Genomic DNA, 17,745 nt, shown 5'->3' with positions numbered 1-17,745 from the left:
GTCCGCCATGGGCCCCACTGCTGCCCCTCCGATGCTGTGCAACCACAAAGGCCACTTAAAGTTAGAAACAGATGTTCTCTTGTGGGAAACTGGGGTCACCCCCTTCCCTAAGGCACCAGCTCTGCGTGCAGAAGTCAATGCGTGTGGAGGACTGAGATTTCCTCTCTTGTTTGGGTATCGTTTCCCCGGAGTGCTGTAGGCACTGGGGCAGCACTGACCTGACTCCCACAATGCATCACGTGGGGTGACAGTCACATAATGGGCCATGTAACTGAAGCCCCTGGAATGGAGCAAGCAGGTTCCTGCACCACATGCCTCCCTGGGTCCCCCCGGACCACCCCCACCCCACTCCAAGAAGCCGAATTTCTCAAGTCTCGGGCTCTGAGACCCTCCCTCCAGCTGGGCAGCGACAGTCAGCAACAGCACTGGATTCGGCGGCGTTGAGAAGCCAGGACTCCACGGAGAAGAGGGTCGTAAGCAACAAAGACCTCTCCTCACCCCGAGGAGAAAGAAGCATGGCGGCTCTCTGGTGGCCGTGTGGGCAAGGGGTTCAGGAAGGAGCACATGAGCCCCCTGCAGAGCAGCCGCAGGGACGTGAGGACATCAGCCCGGCCCTCAGACGACGGGGTGCCACAGCCCCAGGGTCAAGGACAGAAAAGGAAGAGATGGCGCCAGCAGAAAAGACGGGGACACCTGAGGTAAGTGGTGGTCTTGGATACGCGATGCACGTGGGTGTCGTCAAAAAGCGCCAGAGGGCTTCCCTGGTGGCGCAGTGGTTGGGAGTCCGCCTGCCGATGCAGGGGACATGGGTTCGTGCCCCGGTCCGGGAGGATCCCACGTGCCGCGGAGCGGCTGGGCCCGTGAGCCGTGGCCGCTGAGCCCGCGCCTCTGGAGCCTGTGCTCCGCAACGGGAGAGGCCACAACAGTGAGAGACCCACGTACCACAAAAAAAAACACAAAAAAACAAAAACCAAAAGAAACAAAAAGCGCCGGAGCCCGAGGTTTTAATGAATTCTGTGGACAGGCCCAGCTAAGTTTTTGGACCCAACGAGATCGTCCTCGTTTCACAGGCAGTCATCCCAAACGCTACGGCACAGGATGCGAGGAGGGCTGGCTGTCCCTCCTCTTCTCGAGGCCAGCAAGGTTTCCAGTGAGCCCGTGGGACCCCGGCAGCGTGGTCCACAAGCCGCGGGGAGGGGTGATCTAGAACGTCCAGGGCTGGCGAGGGGCTCCGCCGCCTGCTGCTGCTGCTGTCAGGCTGGCGCCTTGGCCACACAGGGAGGGGGGCCGGGCGGGGGCCACAACCGCCTGCGGCTTTCGGACGCACGGCTCCTCGTCCCGGTCACTCAGGAGCGGAGGCCACTTGCTCCCCGCTCGTCGCCGGCCACGGTGCCGTGCCGGGACAGCCCGTCAGACTTGAGGGAGGACAGGGACACTTGGCTGATGTAGCGGACCTGGTCCCAGGGCGCGGCCCGTGGGGAGTCGCGCCGCCGGTTGTCCATGCCGATGTGCACACTGACCTGGGACTCGGTCAGGGGCTTCATGCGGCCCTGCGCCTGCGCCTCATACCACGCCAGCTCCGGCTTCCTGTAGCTGCAAAGCAAGAATCCAAGAGCACCTGAGCCATTCTGGACACACAGCCTTTTTCTGTAAAGCCCGGTGAAGGCCTCTCATGAAGTCTTTAATGACAGGCAGTATCAGGGCCTCAAGGCTTTTAAAGGAAAGAAAGGCCACCAAACTCCCATGGCTCAGGGCAAGTTCCCAACTTAGAAACTTTCTAGCCAAATGCCTGGTACCTAGTAGGCTGTCATTAACTTTTGTTAACTGAAAGCGTAAGTAAATAAAGATCCCTTTTAAAAAAGGAAAACTGATTACAGACAGGGATCCTACAGCTACCTCTCGACACAGACAGCCGTCGAGCAGAGTAACGGGAAGAAGCAGTGCGAGGTGACTGATCAGAGGCAAACTGTTGGCTCGCGGTGGACAAGCCGTTACACAAACACACGCCGGGCCCCGCTCGGGGCGCACACCCACCTCGCCCCCCGGGCCCGCCGCGGGGACTCACCACTTGAGCTGCAGTGACGAGAGGACCACGGACACGGAGGAGGCAGCCATGGCCGCCGAGCCCATCCACGGCTGCAGCACGACGCCGATGGGCATGAAGACACCTGGCCAACAGGGGGACTGCACTCAGGCCGCAGCCCAGGGCGGACAGCGAGGGGGGCCCAGCCTCGCCACCCACCAGAAGCTCTCCTCAGGGCGGCTCGGAAGCCCCTGGGCTGGCCGCTGACCGCGTGTCCGTGGGCCTGAGGCGGGCGGTCTCAGAGCTGGGCGGGGGGGCGGGGGCACCGTCAAGGGGACTGGGGTCCCCCACCCACCCTGACCTTCCTGGGACCATCCAGACGTGCCCTCACCTGTTTGGGGGAAGCGCCAGGGGACAGGGCGCCCCAGGGACTTGCAGGTGCCACCATGCGGGGGCACCTCGGGGGTGTGAGCACCGGGGCAACACGCTGGCGACCACGGGCCCTCTCTCCACAGAAGGTCCTCCCTCAAGGGCGTCAAAGCACCTTGATGAGGGGCAACAAGACCAGGTCCTGGGACAGAGCCGCAAGCCCGGGAGGGGACCAGGTCCTGAGCCGGCTGCAGGGCAGGAATGCACCTGCCGGAGCCGGGCTGCAGTGGACGCGCTGATCCACCGCGAGAGGCAGTGCCGACCGCTCGGACCCAACAGGGGAACGTGGGGTGCGGCAGTCACGTTTAAAAATAGGTCTTGGCCCATGTAGGCGCTTTCCTTGCAGGGGTCTTTGGAACAACTCTTCCCTCTCTGGTGACACAAGATACAGTGGGGGAGGGAGGACTTAGGGAGCAGACAATATCCATCTCTTCCCATGATTATTTCCAAGTCAGGATAAAACCTAGGCGGGATTAATTCTTAAGACAAAGTTCTAAAGCACTGATCCCGGGCTTAGCGTGTAACGGGTGCCCCATAACTGTTAATATTGATTATTTTTCAGACTGTATGTCTTAATAATGTTCCAGAAAACAGGGCCAAGGTAAATAGGGTTGAGCAACTTGGCCAGCTTTTCAGAGAGGCCAGCAGTGAACAGAAGGCTTGGGTTCTCCCTGCAGTCTCTCATTTACCTTTGGAGACTTACAAAGTGGAACATAATAAAATCAACTCTTTCTTCAAGGCTTCTGGCCACAACTAGGGCCAGAGGCAACAGGGCAGCGAGGGCCTACCTGCTGCAATGGGGATCCCGACCAGGTTGTAGATCAGTGCCAGCACCAGATTGAGTCGTATCCTCTGGACGGTCCTCTTGGAGAGGTGAATGCTGGCCACCACGTCGAGCAAGTCATTCTGCAGGAGAGGAGCACACGGTGAACTGCGAGCTCCGCTCTGCGGCCCTCGGCACTCCTGCTACGGGCAACAGCGAGGGGAGACGCAGCAGAGCTCACTCTGATGAGGACGACGTCAGCTGCCTCGATGGCCACGTCCGTGCCTGTCCCGATGGCGATGCCCACGTCGGCCTGGGCCAGGGCCGGGGAGTCGTTCACACCATCGCCCACCATGGCCACTCTCTTCCCCTCGTTCTGGAGCTCCTGGACCTTGGCCACCTTATGAGAAGGCAGCACCTCCGCAAAGACTTTGTTGATGCCAACCTGAAAGGAAAGAGCAGCAGTCAATAAAAAAGCAAATGCACAATAACATCCAGTGTTGCCGAGGGGCAGGAACAGGAGCGGAAGCCCAGGAGCCCTCGGCCTCCAGGTCCCGTCACCAAGTCCTGCAGATGCCAGGTCGCACGGCAAATGCACCCCCTGCTCCCATCCCAACACCCCGCGGTGGTCTGGGACCCTCGCTGGCCTCCTGCCCACATCCTGCCCTCCCAGCACTCTTCTCCAGATGCCGTCCCAGTGACCTTTCCGAAACAGTAATCACTGGTCACGTTACTCTCCTGCTTCAAGGCCTCCAGCGGATCCCACTTCCCTTAGGACAACGTCCAAACTCCTCTGCCTGCCTCCCAAGATCCCCAGGTCAGGTCCTGCCTGTGCCCAGCTCCCTGCACCCCACCTCCCGGCCCCAGCAGGCCCCGCCTTGGCCTCTCCAACTCGCTGCTACCTTGCACCCGCAGGCGGTGCTCGTGCTGCCTGCTCTGTCCTGCAAAGGTCACTTTTCCTGCCCCCAGCACCCCTTCTTCTTCATCTGACTCCTGCAGGCCTCCTCTCCCCGGAAGGTGTCCCCGGCCCCCGCCAGGCTGAGGGGTAAGCTGGCAGCTCCCATGCGTCCCGTGCACTCTTCCACTGGAGCGCCCAGCACCTGGTTTACACTCGGTCCCTGGGCCACCCTCCCCACGGGACCGTGAGCTCCTCGAGGGCGGTGCCCTCTTCACTCCTCTCTGTCACAGGGAGGAGTGAATACAACTCAGTGCTTGCTGAATGCAGGAACAAGTTTTAACGCGGGAGTGGGTGTACTCTCAGAAGGACGACTGACGGGGCACTGCCGCTCCCTTCCCAGGGAGCAATTCCTTCTCAAAAGCAGACAGCTTTACGCACATGTCCGCAAGGGGTGGTATACAGTTGTCTGGAGTTTGCGCTGGAGGCCTCCCCGCGAGGCAGGGCAGGCAGGCATGCGGTCGTGCTGCCCTCGTGGCCCAAAGTCAGACCCTAGCGCTGCAGAAGAACTGCCAGGACCCAGGGGCTTATCTGGTGCAGAGTGAGAAGAGCTGGGCCGGCAAAACACTCCCTTGATATAAAGGCTACAAGATTGTTTATCTCAGCCCTCAAGCCATGGTCTTTTTTCCTCAGTGCAGCGGCTGGAAAATAAAGAACGCTGAAACAGCCTTTCCCGGGTTGCAGCCACCGTGCGGGGATGAATGCTGGCACCCAGGCCCAGCAGTGTGACCTTTGGGGCAGCAGCAAGGTGGTCCCCTGTGGGGCGTGCACGGCTCCGAGATCAGAGCGTGTGGAGAGAAAAGCCCCAGCGAGGGGGAAGGACCAGAGCAAAGCTGAGTGCTCAACGCACTAGTGCTTACCTATCTTCCTTAAACTGCTTCTGCCAGCTTGAAATCGCTTGCAGTTTCAGACGTGGGAGACATCCCGGCCCCCGGCCCTTACCTGGGTGGCAATGGCTCTGGCTGTCTTGCGGTTGTCCCCCGTGATCAGAACCACATCCACGCCCATGCTCTTCAGTGTGTGCACGGCCAGGGCGGCCTCCTGCTTGACCGCATCTGCGATGGCGATCATGCCACAGAGCACACCTGCAGGAGACACCGCAGGTGGGCACACGTGGCAGCGCCCTGGGCAGCCCGAGGAGCAAGTAAGACTTCGTGATGCGGAACAGTTTTCCTAATACCATGTTACACGCCCAAAGCAAAACACCAAATTGTACAACAGAATACGGTTTTGGTTTTGTTTTTTTTTTTAATTTACATACATTTCCAGATGCGTACAAAAGTCTGGAAGGACTGTTAAAAAGTTAACAGTGGCTCTCTGAGGGGTAGGATCATGAGGGATTCCATTTTTTTTACAGCTCTCGGAATTTTCTAGATTTTCTGCAAGGAACATCTCTTCCTTTGCAGAGTGCCTGACTCATAATAACTCAATACCTGTTAGCTATTAAAACATGAGAAATACAACAAATGCTACTTAAAAAGTGACACATGTCCAAACAGCTAGAAAATCAATCCTTCCTTTCTGTCTCTTCCTACAGAAAACACTCTGTAGAATTTTTTTTTTTTTTTCTTTTGAGTGACTCTTTGGGTACTGACACAGGAAGGCATTCGAGGACTGGGGACTGAGGTGTGACGGGAGCAGTGAGGGTGAGGATGTGTAAGAGGCACTTTTAATTGAGCCATTTCCAGCTTGACAAGTTGAGGGGGTTGTGCGTTTAAAGGACTCGGGGGAAGGCATGGCAGTGGGAGCCGGAAAAAAAGACAGAGAGAGAGGGGGAGAGAGAGAGAGAGAGAGAGAGAGAATGAAGATGGGAAAAGAGGAGCATTCAAAATACAGCAATTAAATTATTTCTTATTTGCATCTAGTTTTTACTTCTATTAGCAGAAACTAACAGTAACAAAGTGATTCTAATCTACCTGAGATGTAAAGCCCAGGATATAACCTGAGTACTAAGATACACACAATCTTGAGAAGCTCTGTGAAGGCTGCAGGGGATTTCAGTGTGTAAAGCATCTTAGAGTTAAACCTCTTAGGAAGTCAACTGCTGTTTCGCCTGCAGTGATGAATGAGAAAGGATGACTTTCAACTGCCAACCTGGGCAGATGCAAACGATGGTGGGGAAGACAGTTTAGAATCCCAAGAGCAAAGAGGCTGAAGCCATCTTCACTCTGGCGGCAAAGATGTAGGTGGCCAGAGGGGGCCTCAGGATTGACAATGAAGTGAAAAAAACGGCAAGACAGCCTTTTCGAAGATAGAACTAAAATTAACAGTGAGGAAGATTTACTTTAAAAAAAAAAAAAAAGGACTCTATTTCTGCCTGACGTCTCCAGCTTCACTTGAGAGCAGAGGACAGGGGAGCAGAGCAGTACCGTCGATGGCCACCAGGATGGCCGTCTGGCCTTTCGTCTCGTGATCGGTCATCGCGTCGCTGACGTCGCTGGTGACGGTCAAGCCGTTGCGCCTCATCCACTCCCGGCTGCCGATCAGCACAGAGAAGGTCTGTGGGACCGCATCTGCTCAAGGGAGTGTGTGGTTATTCCCAAAGAGGCCAAGTTCACGGGGAGAAAGCACTAAAAACCATGGGATGGTTTCAACAGCAAAACGTCCACTTGACGGTTCTGGAAAAACCACAACCTAATAAACACCTCTTGAAAAACCATCCTTAAAGAACCAGGGGGAAAAGAATAACTAACATGCAGAACCGCGGTATGAATTAAAACATGTAAAGATGTTACAAACATATTAAACACCGCATAGTGTACCTACTGGCCTTTAGGGGTATCTGCTGATGCCGTTAGATTGGATTAGAATTAGGATTAGAAGCGGTTAGTTATTTGGTCAGTGCCGAAAGCCAGTGTGGACTAGACCCATCACTGCTTGGTACAGATGATGCAAGGTGAATCAGCTAACAACCGGCCACCGTGTATGAAAGGTCTTGAAGCTATACCTCCTAAGAGGCCAGCTGAGTCCTGCACCTGTCCCCTCTACCTTAGGTGTCACTATAGACCAGTCCCTGGAAGGCAAAGGAAAGGTCATCCCAGGGCTTTAACTTGCCATAAGGTGGTAATAGCTTCTAACAAAATCTAAATCAAGATTGAACTACTAACATACTTAAGAGCAAACACTAGACATGGGTTTTTTGGTTTGGGGGCATTTCCACTCTCTTATGCTGATGGCTAGCACCTTTTGAATAAGAAAGGCCGTTATTCAAAGAGCAGCTGTCCCTCCAGTGCCCCTTCTTGACTTGGGCAGACCATTTCCGTTCACTTTCCCTGATGGCTGCCAGCTCTGTAAATACGTCACGTCCCGTCAGAGTTGACCACATGGAGGTTTCCTGTTTAGGAGGAACAAAAGGAAGACTCCCATCTGCCTACCCTGTAGCTTACGAGTCTTATCCCAAGACTAACCTGGGCTAAGAAAGAGGAGACTCGAGACTAGGGAGCAGGGAAGCAATACTCCATGACTCTAAGTCACACACTGCTTTTGTCTGCCATTAGCGTCAGGATTCAGCCACATCGAAGAACACGAGAGAAGCTGCAGGCTTCCCTGGGAGATGGCGTGCGGCGCACCAGCCCTGAGCCACCTTCTCCGCAGTCGGGAACCACGGGGCAAGCCTGGCATGGCGCTCTCCATGGCTGGGCCCAGCCCCCGGCGGGCCAGGCAGCGGAAACCGAGGCCAGGGATACCTGTTTCCATGGGGATGCTGCTGACCCCGTTCAGGTGGGCGGTCGGTTGGCCACGTGGGCGCTCGCCCTGGGCCAGGATGCCCTCCACGTTGCTGACTTTACAGCCGATCCCACAGCCGGGCACCGCCTGGAAGTCCGTGCAGTATCCCAAGGTCTCTGTGCCAAGCTCCTGGGAAGGAAAGTGGGGGAGAGGAAGCAGAAAACAGGTGAGTCGAGAGGGAGTCAGGACAGAGGTGGGGGTGAGGCGGGGGGAGAGCAGCAGACACCAGGAATTTAGAGGGAAGGGAGGGACGGGAGGAGAACTTCCGGGAAAGGCGGAGAGATCGACGCTCAAGTCAGCTACTCTTTCTCTCTTATAGGACACAGTCATTTAAAACAGCCTCAACCCTCTCCTAGAGTTTGGATGCCTGGGGAGAGTGGACAGGTTGCAGTCCAGAAAGGAGAAAGGCAATTCACATCAAACACCCCAAATTAAGGGCTGGGGCTGGCGGGTGGGGTGGCGGGGATGAAGGTGCCAAAGGGAGGAAAGATTTTCTTTTTCTGTTGCAAATAATTTCATAAAAACGATGGAATAGGTAAGTGGTAACACACTATTTTAAGGCCATCAAGGGATAATCGCCCATGGCCAGACCCTGGTGGGGAGGGCCGACGTGGCAGGAGAAAGGGAAGGGCTGGGTTTATTTGGGTAACACAACCCAAAGGAAGGATGCCTGGGGGTGAGCAGAATTCTTTCTGAAACATCAGAAGGATGAGAGGGGAAATAGCCGCACCCTACTGTCCGGGAAGACTTGTCAGCTCTTCCCCAAGGCATCCCTGTCACCTTCTACATTTACTGGTCACTGTCCTGACAGGAAGACTTGTCAGCTCTTCCCCAAGGCATCCCTGTCACCTTCTACATTTACTGGTCACTGTCCTGACAGGAAGACTTGTCAGCTCTTCCCCAAGGCATCCCTGTCACCTTCTACATTTACTGGTCACTGTCCTGTTCGGACACTTGACATGTTTTCAGGGCAGTATTCTGGCGCGTCCTGCTGCCTCCACGCACAGACTGAAAACAGAGAAAGCTAACCAGGCCCTCTCACCTGCAGAGGTCAGAGGGGAAGGCTCCCCACTAACTGTGCCAACAGCCCACAGTCCTCTGGTCACTTCTGCTGCTTCCTCTCCGTCTCAGGAGTCCCCAGTGGATGGATTTCTCCCGACCTGGCTCCGAGACCCCCTTCGTCTTTGTATCCCTTTGCACGAAGCGCTCGTGCGGGACTGAATACGCCTGTCTTCCCCACCCGACCATCAGCTCCCAGCAGGCAGAGCTCGCATCTTATGAGTTCTTACTCCCCTGAGCTCGGGATGCTCAGGAAATGCCTAATGAATGACCATTAGCTCGTAACACTGAACTGCTTTGTGAAGATCTGGAAACGTGACGAGGGACCTGCCGCTGTGCGCTGCATCCCCACCTGCTCCAGGGGGCCTGCTCAGCAGTTTCCAGACCACACGAGCCAAGGCCTCTGTGGAGGCAGCTGACGTGGGTGCCAGGGGCAGCGAGGAGGAAAGGCGTGTGAGGAGGAAGGAGCCCGGAGTCTTCCAGCCCAGCTGAGGAGAGCGGGGGAGCCGGGGAAGCGAGGGCCCAGCAACGCCCAGTCCACCTACCTCTTTACAGTATCTGGTGACTGCCACACCCAGGGGGTGCTCACTGCTGGCCTCCGCGGTCCCCACCACAGCGAGCACCTTCCGGAGGGGCAGCGTGGCCACGTCCACGAGCAGAAGGACCCGCATGACTTTGGGGACCCCGTGGGTGATGGTGCCAGTCTTGTCAAACATCACAGTCTTTATCTGCCCAAAAAACCACATCTCAGTGACCAAAACACAGATGGAAGGGACTCTCAGAGTCCTCACAATCTCGAGGCAGAACTTCACTCAACCCACCCCAAGCAGGTCACAATACACTCCTTCACGACACGCTACAGAATCCTCTGCGTCCAGCCCAAGGCTCAACCACTCCCTCTGCCAAAACATTGGTTCCCTCTCTGCCCAGTTAAAAGAAAAATCCACACTCCGGCTTAACCTGGACCAAGGTGAGCCAGAAGCTCTCACCCTGATGTAACAGGGAGGCATCACCGTGCAGTAACGCCGTGCGGCCTCCTCCTCGGGTCGGGTCGGGAGCGTGACCCTGAGGGCTCTGCCCACCTCCCGGTCCACCGCTATCTGCCGGGTCAACCACTGTTTCCTACGGCCTGCATCAGTGCAAAAGCCTACGGAGAATAGTGTTCTCGAATTCCAAGTTCACAAAAGGAAGGGAGTGTTCCTTGGCCGTAATAACAAGCAACCGCAGAGCTAGTCTGGGGACCTGTCCCCCTCGGTCAGCGGCAGCTTGGCACTGGTCCCCACGGGTCTGGGCTCAGCCAGTCGGAAGCAGCCACACTCGGCGCCTGAGCTTGCGTGGCCGGAGCCCAGCAGTTCCCTCGCTCCACGCTCCCCTGGACCTGGTACAAGGTCAGCCCTTGTTGCACTCAGACTGCGTGCCGCAGGCTCGGTTCTCCCTCATTTAGCAAACGACAGCTCCGCTTCTTGTTTCTGACTGAGTGGGGCCTCTTCACCACTGTTAACCGGCCTTCCTCTGACAGTCCTGGCCAGCTTCTAGTCCAGCCCCCGCTCCGCCGCCAGGACGGTCTTCCTGCAGGCGCTTCACCCCCGCCCCTGCCCCCGTGTGTCCCTGCTGCTCTTGGTTAAGCTCTGGACCGGGACTGAATAACCCTCCGAAGCCCTTCAGGGCCCCTCTCTCCCCTCCTTCCTCCTTCAGGACCCTCGTCTCCTGTCAGTTTCTCTCTCTTTCTGGCCCTCATTTAGTTATTGAGAAAATAACTGTGGAGTGACTCCAACGTGCCAGGAGCGGGGCAAGATGCCGGGGACACAATGGCGGGGACGTGTTCACGGTCTCCAGTCCTACGGAGTCTGGGACCAGGCAGCACGGCCCCCCCCCGGGTCCTTTCCACGTGCTGGTCCCACGGCCGGGACACCCCTCCCAACCTCTGTTGTCAGCTGACAGGTCTCAGACCTCCCCTGAGCGCCTGCACCAGCGCCCACCCCATCCAACACACACGGGTCTACGGTTAGGCCCCTGAGGAGCTGTCCTCACGGCATCTCACACTCTCCACGGTGCCTGCTGCCTGCTTGCTCCACGTCTGTCTTTCCTGCTGGACAGGAAGGTCCTTGAGAGCCAGGGCCCAGCACAGGACCCACGCAGAGTAAACGCTCAACAGACACCGAAGAAATAAAGGGAGGATGGAAGGCTGGGGACTGCTGGGCTGAGGGGAGATTCTCCATAGACACTGCTACCCGCTACTCCACCCGAGGTCCCAGGACCCTCCCCGATCACGCGGAGACAGCGCAGCTACTTTCCCCAGAGCCCGACCACCTGGCTGTGAGCCCGGAGCTGCACATTTTAGCTGCAGGCCTTTGGCAAGTCGCCCAGCCCACTCCTGCTGCACTTCCCTCACCTGTAAAGTGGAAACAACCAGCACCCACCTCAGGGTTGTTGATGAGATTAAATTAATATTTATATAGCACTTAGGTCTTTGACCGTGAGCTGCTGCCGGTCCTGTTGTCATTCCCAGTTAGTCCTGGCTTCCTGCTTTACTTAATTAGTAGTGCTACCCTCAGTCCTCTTTCAGGTTTTTCTCTGAATATGAAATTTAAACAGGTACTATTTTCACTAGGACTCTCTAAGTCAAAAAAGAAAAAAAAATCATGCAGCATATACAGCTACAGAATCACCCCAGCCAAGACCTCGAAGGAAGCGGGGGCCAACCTTGTGGGCCAGCTCCAGAGGCTTGCCTCCCTTGATGAGTATGCCGTTCTGGGCGGCCACCCCCGTGCCCACCATGACGGCCGTGGGCGTGGCCAGGCCCAGAGAGCAGGGGCAGGCGATGCACAGCACCGTGATGGACGTCTGGAATGCAAACCGGAGGACCACCTCTGCCTGGGAGATATGCTTGCTGGACGTCTGACGAGAGGAAAGAGACAGAGGCAGGGTGAGAGTTAGAGGAGGCACCACACGGAATTCTGATCATATGAGAACATTCCACTCTGTCGGGGCCTATATGGGAGTAGTATCTAGAGAAGAGTGGATACATGTAACTGATTCACTTTGCTGTACAGCAGAAAATGACACAACCATGTAAATCAACTCTACTCCAATAAAAATTCATTTAAAAAAAAAAAGAACATTCCAGTGCGGGTGGGGGACCTGAACCGGCGTGATGAGCTGGGCTCCAGGAGACACGGCGCGGCCCGCTCTGCTTTGCAGGTATCGCGTGGTTCACTTTACTGCTCCAAATCCTACTGTTCCAACCTGATCCTACAGGCTTTCCTCAGGGAAAGGCATTATGAGAGGAGAGAGGCACGTAAAAATCCCCGATAGGGGAAGAGCACAGGCTCTAGAATCGGACCACGTAGGTCTACATCCTGGCTCTGACACTCCGTGTCTTAGTTTCCTCACGTACAACATGGAGGTAATAATACCCAGCTCACAGGTTTTTGTAAGGATGAAATGAGGTAACATACATACAAACATAAATATACACAGTACAACACCTGACGTAGGAGAGAGGAGTCTGAGAAAGTATAGCTATTACATTATCATTATTATTTTTATTATTATGAAAGCTTTAAAAAACTATAGCTCTCCAAGGAATCAACTCTAAGGTAATAATCATGTGGGAAAAGATACAAGGATATTTCTCACAGTGCTTTTTCATAAAGGGAAAAAACTGGAAACAACCAATGGGGGATTGGTTAATTAAACTGCAGGTATGGCGTGCATAATGGAATATTATGCACATGTTAAAATGATGATGTATACATATTGACATGGAAAGACATCAGTAGCATTGCTGAATTTAAAAAAACAAGCATAAAATGGCATGTGTTGTGATTCAATTAGTGCAAAATTATCTGCCTATATCTCTAGATAGCCTTTCAACAATACTGGAAAGATGTTCACCAAAGTGCAGAAAAGTGCATATAGGGATGGGATTTGGAGCCATCTTTATTTTCTTCTATTTTCCACCACTGTTTCCTTTATAAAAATCCAAAACCAAAAAAATACAGGTCTCCTTCCCAGTTACCTGGTGACACATATTGGTATGATTATTTGCATCCTAACATCTTGAGTTACCTTGGTTTATCTTTCAAAATGGCTAGTATCTCTGGAGAACAACTGAGAGATGCTGTATTCACTTAATTACAGTAAAATGCATGTTTTCTAGATCGAGGATATAGACCACAATCTCTTTAGATCCATCTACCCTCTATTCTTTGACTTTGAAAGGCAGATTCTAAAATAAGCTACATGATTAAGGGTCATTCAATTTTCACAGAAACAGTTTGATTTCGGTAGAAGGACCATGCTGTTTAACACATAATGTGATTTTGTAGAGGTAAGGATGAAGTGTTGTGTTGTGTTTTGTTTTTAACCTCCAGAGACTCTTGTCAAAATCACACCTGGCATTCTGAGAGGAGTGGGGTGGACTTCTAGAGGTTGACACGAACCCTGTCCCTACAGATGACTTGTACAGAGCAGAGTGACAACAATGTCTTAAAGGAACATGCAGTACCTCATTTGTCCGCATCCTCCCTGATATTGCAGATAAAAACAAAAGAAGTGAAAGTAAGATGGAAAGGTAGGGAACAGCAGGAAGCCAGATATTCCAACTTGTTTAGGACTGAGTTTCCCACAGCCACATGCCAATGAGCTGCTCTCCCACAAAAGCCAAAATTGTTGGCGGTCAGGTGCCATAAAAGCCACTGGCAAATTCTAGGAATACAGTCATAGGCTACTCTTAAAACACTGAAATCTCCCTAGACGTCAGAAAGTGTTTCACTTGGACATTTTAAGATAGGAAGTTTGAGGTAGGAAAATCATATCTAAGTGAATGACAAGTACACCAAGAATATATGATATGCCTTTAACTACGGATAAAAATTTTTTTAAAAAGGAAAAAATGATCTATTCTGTATTTCCAGTTTCTTACTTTATGGCTCTAAGGTAAAATACATATTAGACTGTGCTAAGTATGAGATATTTTAAAAAATAAGGTAAAACATTGTTCTACTCACTGGGCAGTTATCAAATACTACTCCAAGTGGGCCATTAGCTTTTTATGTCTCTCCAGGTTTCTCCAACTCAGCACTATTGACGTTTGGGGCCAGATAATTCTTTGTTGTGGGGACCTGTCCTGTGTGTTGTAGGATGTTTAACAGCATCCCTGGCTCCCATCATACACACTAGAGGCCAAGCAGCACCCCTCCTCAGCCACGACAGCCAAAAACATCTCCAGACGTCACCAAATCAGAACCACTCCCCGTTGCCAATCACTGATGTATGTGAGTTCTTACCGCTAAAGCAGAAAAGTTTTGTATTTTTTTTTGAATTTTGATAAAACTGTATTTCCTAAGATAGTATTCTTCATCCACTTTTTAAACTCAAAGTTATATATTCCATTGCTTCATATATGATGTTTAATAAATAATTATTAAAAAGCTATTAGTATTACTTGGGAAGTTGCAAGGTTAGATGGTCTATATGGAGGTAGCCAGCAAAAAATCTATTTTTCTTAAAACTGGTCAAATAATATTATCATGCTACTGTGACTGACGTGACCTATCTTCTGTGATGTGTGCCTCATAACCTCAAAAATGTCCAATAGTGCAAAATGTAAATGCTTTAAGCATTACGCCTGAGAACCAGTGGTGTTTGAAATGATCTAACCAGAAAGCAAAAGGCATCTTTAGTGAAAACCTGCAGGAGTTGCGTAGTTGCGTAGCCAGGATTGTCCTACCCTGGATGAGGCTTTGCTGCCAATAAGTGAAGCAAGCAAATAAGATCTCATGGGTAATTAAAGCCCAATGAATTTAAGACATGAAAAAATAGGATTAATGGCACTCGATTATTTAAAACCCAACAAGCACACTGCCCACAGCGTTCAACTTACGGGGAAGTATTTCTGAACAACACCGAAATCGATAAAGCCGATTGCAATCCATACCACCAACGTCAGAGTTGAAACGATGATGATAAATGGGACAAAGTACCCACTAAACCGGTCAGCCAGTTGCTGAATGGGCGCCTATGGAAACAAAACACGAAGACCGCGGGAAATTACAATCTCCAAAGACATACACCGCCACAAGCATGGACAGGGACTGGGATTCCTGGCTCCCTCATTAACTACATGTATTAGTCAATCTCTCTACTCAGTAAAATCTGCCTGATTCTACGGGACTCTTGGAATAATTTCTAGAGAGAGGCAGCTGAAGTTATACTGCCTTTAAAATTCCTTCACGGGACTTCTCTCGTGGCGCAGTGGTTAAGCATCCACCTGCCGATGCAGGGGTCACGAGTTCGAGCCCTGGTCCGGGAAGATCCCACATGCCGCGGAGCAACGAAGCCCGTGCGCCACAACGACTGAGCTCTGCGCTCTAGAGCCCGCGAGCCACAGCTACTGAAGCCCGCGCGCCTAGAGCCCGCGCTCCGCAACAGGAGAAGCCACTGCAATGAGGAGCCCACGCACCGCAACAAAGAGTAGCCCCTGCTCGTCGCAACTAGAGAAAGCTTGCGCGCAGCAACGAAGACCCAACATAAAAAATAAATGAATTTTTAAAATAAATAACAAATAAAATAAAAAATAAAATCCCTTCATTACCTTGGACATCTGAGCCTCTTCTACCAGCTTCACAATCTGAGCCAAGGTGGTGTCGTTGCCCACGTGGGTGGCAGTGATGAGCACGGAGCCGTGGGCGTTCATGGACCCGGCGATCACCGTGCTGCCGGGCTTCTTCGTGACGGGCATGGCCTCTCCTAGAAGTGGAGAGGAGACCAACGCCATGCGCTGAGCCCTGTCAGCATCCCTGGGGCCTGGCCAGGGTGCTGACGCCCACCCAGAGGGACGGAGTCCTCACCTGTGATGAGGGACTCGTCGGCCATGGTGCTGCCTTCCAGGACTCTCCCGTCCACTGGGAACTTGCCCCCGGGGACGACCTTGATGATGTCGTCACGCTGCACCAGCTCCATGGGCACCTGCTCCTCTCTGCAACAGACGCCACTCGGGTTACACTCGGGGACCGCGCACGGGAGCTCACCCTCCTGGCCTGTCACCCAGGTCGGGTTCTAGACAAACCGCCTGCTTTACACTGAGCGGCAGTAACCACTTTATCCGCCGTTTACAGACTGAGTCAAAACTGTGCAGCTGCTAAGTACCCGGTGCTGTCCTAGTTCCTGGGAAGCCGGCTGTGAGCAGGACAGCCGAGTCCCAACGCTCATGGGGGCAATTCTGTGGAGCTAACAGACAACAAGCAAGATAGTCCTGGGTCTTAAATAAGGGCTGTGCTGACAACGATGTGACTGGAGGGCTTCCCTCGGTGGTGGCGGAGGAGGAGAGAAGTGGGAAGGCCTCACGCGAAGATGACATTTGAGCCGGACGACAAGAGGGCCCCATATACGGGGAAGGAAAACTCAAGGGAGAGGAAACAGCTAATGCAAAGGCCCTGAGGCGGGACAGAGGGGGCCTCTGATAAATAGGAAGCCAGCAAGCATGGCTGGAGGGACACGAGTGAAGCAGGCAGAACCCGGACCATGTCGGGTCTTGCAGGGCAAAGTGCAGGCTTTGGGCGTTAAGGTTTTCAGTGGGAGAGTGACATAAGCCGGTTCACATTTTCAAGTCAGCTCTCTGGCTGCTGCATGAGAATGGGCTGTAGGGGCAACAGCAGAAGCTGACAGAAGAGTTCGGCTGTGGCAGCAGTGGCCTGGGCTGGAGACGGAGGGAAGAGATGCCCGGGAACTCTGGGGGGCGTGACGGGTCAGCAAGATGTGTGTGTGCGCTGAGCGCATAAGAGGAGCAAGCATGAGCTCTTCGTTTCAGTTTGAGCAACTGGGCGGATGAGAAGTTGTTTAATGAGATGGAGACGCCTATGTAGAAGCGGCCACGGGAGGGAGAGGGAAGAGAAGGAGTGGAGAGGAGATGAAGATCTCTGTTCTCACGTGTCGGGTCCAAGATGCCTACTTGACTTCCACGTAGACATGTCAAGTCAGGAGAGCAGGGAGCTGAAGACTGGATTCGGGCTGAGACTAGAGGTCAAATGGGGAAGCTGTCACAATACAGATAGGATCTAAAGCCTGAAATGGTACGAGCTTCCTCAGGAGTGTGCCTGGAAGAGAGACCTGGGCCCTGGGACATGCGCATGTCGGGAGGCTGATCAGGCGGAAGGGCCAGCGAGGGATGGGGGCGGAAAAGGAGAGAGCGGGGCCTTCAGGAGGGAGCACCCATCGCACCACATCGCATACAGCGAGGTCGTTACCTAGACACAGATACGTGTAAAACTCATCACGCCGTACACTTGGGATTCGTGTACTTCAGTGAAGGTAAGTTCTCTCTTAAAAAAAAAAAAAAAGGCGTATTTTAAAGGGACAGAAAAGGGGGTAGTTGCTGGTGAGAGGCTGCAATGAGGATTAAATAAGAGCAGTGGTTGATTTGGTTCATGGAAATGACGTGATGTCTTTGGCAAAAGGGATCTCAGAAACCGGTGGAGGGACAAGGTTGGCTGGAACGGGCTGAGGAGAGGCTGGGAGGTGAGGAAACAAGAAAGCAGCCGAAGACAACGTTCAAAAGAAGTTCTGTGTGAAAGAGAAGAGAAAACCAGCAGCAGAAGAGCGTGTGCATTAAGACAGGAAATTGTGAATTGTGAGTATGTGTGAACTGTCTGCTGGGGAGAACGGTCCCACAGAGAGCGAGAGAGACAGATGGGGGGACAGGAGGGGACGACAGGAATAGAGTCATCCAGGGAGCGAGGACGGCTTTGGCAGCATCTCTCTGAAAGCATCACAGGGACCAAATTTACT

At 53.2% G+C, this 17,745-nt stretch overlaps 1 protein-coding gene and 1 long non-coding RNA gene across 3 annotated transcripts in view; one reads left to right on the top strand and one right to left on the bottom strand.

The window, feature by feature from the left end:
- Window positions 1-952: 952 nt before the first annotated feature.
- ATP7B (ATPase copper transporting beta) overlaps window positions 953-17,745 on the bottom strand; it is a 38,297-nt gene continuing 21,504 nt past the window's right edge. Inside the window, 13 exon segments of the mRNA XM_060128992.1 lie at window positions 953-1,371; window positions 1,374-1,593; window positions 2,066-2,168; window positions 3,241-3,358; window positions 3,457-3,660; window positions 5,113-5,255; window positions 6,540-6,683; window positions 7,857-8,025; window positions 9,501-9,683; window positions 11,659-11,853; window positions 14,843-14,977; window positions 15,554-15,708; window positions 15,810-15,937. Of these exon segments, the coding sequence (XP_059984975.1) occupies window positions 1,204-1,371; window positions 1,374-1,593; window positions 2,066-2,168; window positions 3,241-3,358; window positions 3,457-3,660; window positions 5,113-5,255; window positions 6,540-6,683; window positions 7,857-8,025; window positions 9,501-9,683; window positions 11,659-11,853; window positions 14,843-14,977; window positions 15,554-15,708; window positions 15,810-15,937 (2,065 nt within the window). The 3' untranslated portion in view covers window positions 953-1,203.
- LOC132508658 (uncharacterized) lies at window positions 6,010-11,570 on the top strand. 2 transcript variants are annotated; one of them, XR_009536728.1, is made up of 3 exons: window positions 6,010-6,876; window positions 7,668-8,062; window positions 8,945-11,570. It is a non-coding gene; the product is annotated as an uncharacterized LOC132508658 (long non-coding RNA). The 2 variants fall into 2 exon arrangements; XR_009536727.1 differs by having other exon boundaries at window positions 6,010-8,062.

This window comes from Lagenorhynchus albirostris, chromosome 18 (genome assembly GCF_949774975.1).
Source record: "Lagenorhynchus albirostris chromosome 18, mLagAlb1.1, whole genome shotgun sequence".
Lineage (NCBI taxonomy): Eukaryota > Metazoa > Chordata > Mammalia > Artiodactyla > Delphinidae > Lagenorhynchus > Lagenorhynchus albirostris.
The sequence above is the reverse complement of the archived record's forward strand: the minus strand, read 5'-3'. Positions and strand labels throughout refer to the sequence as shown.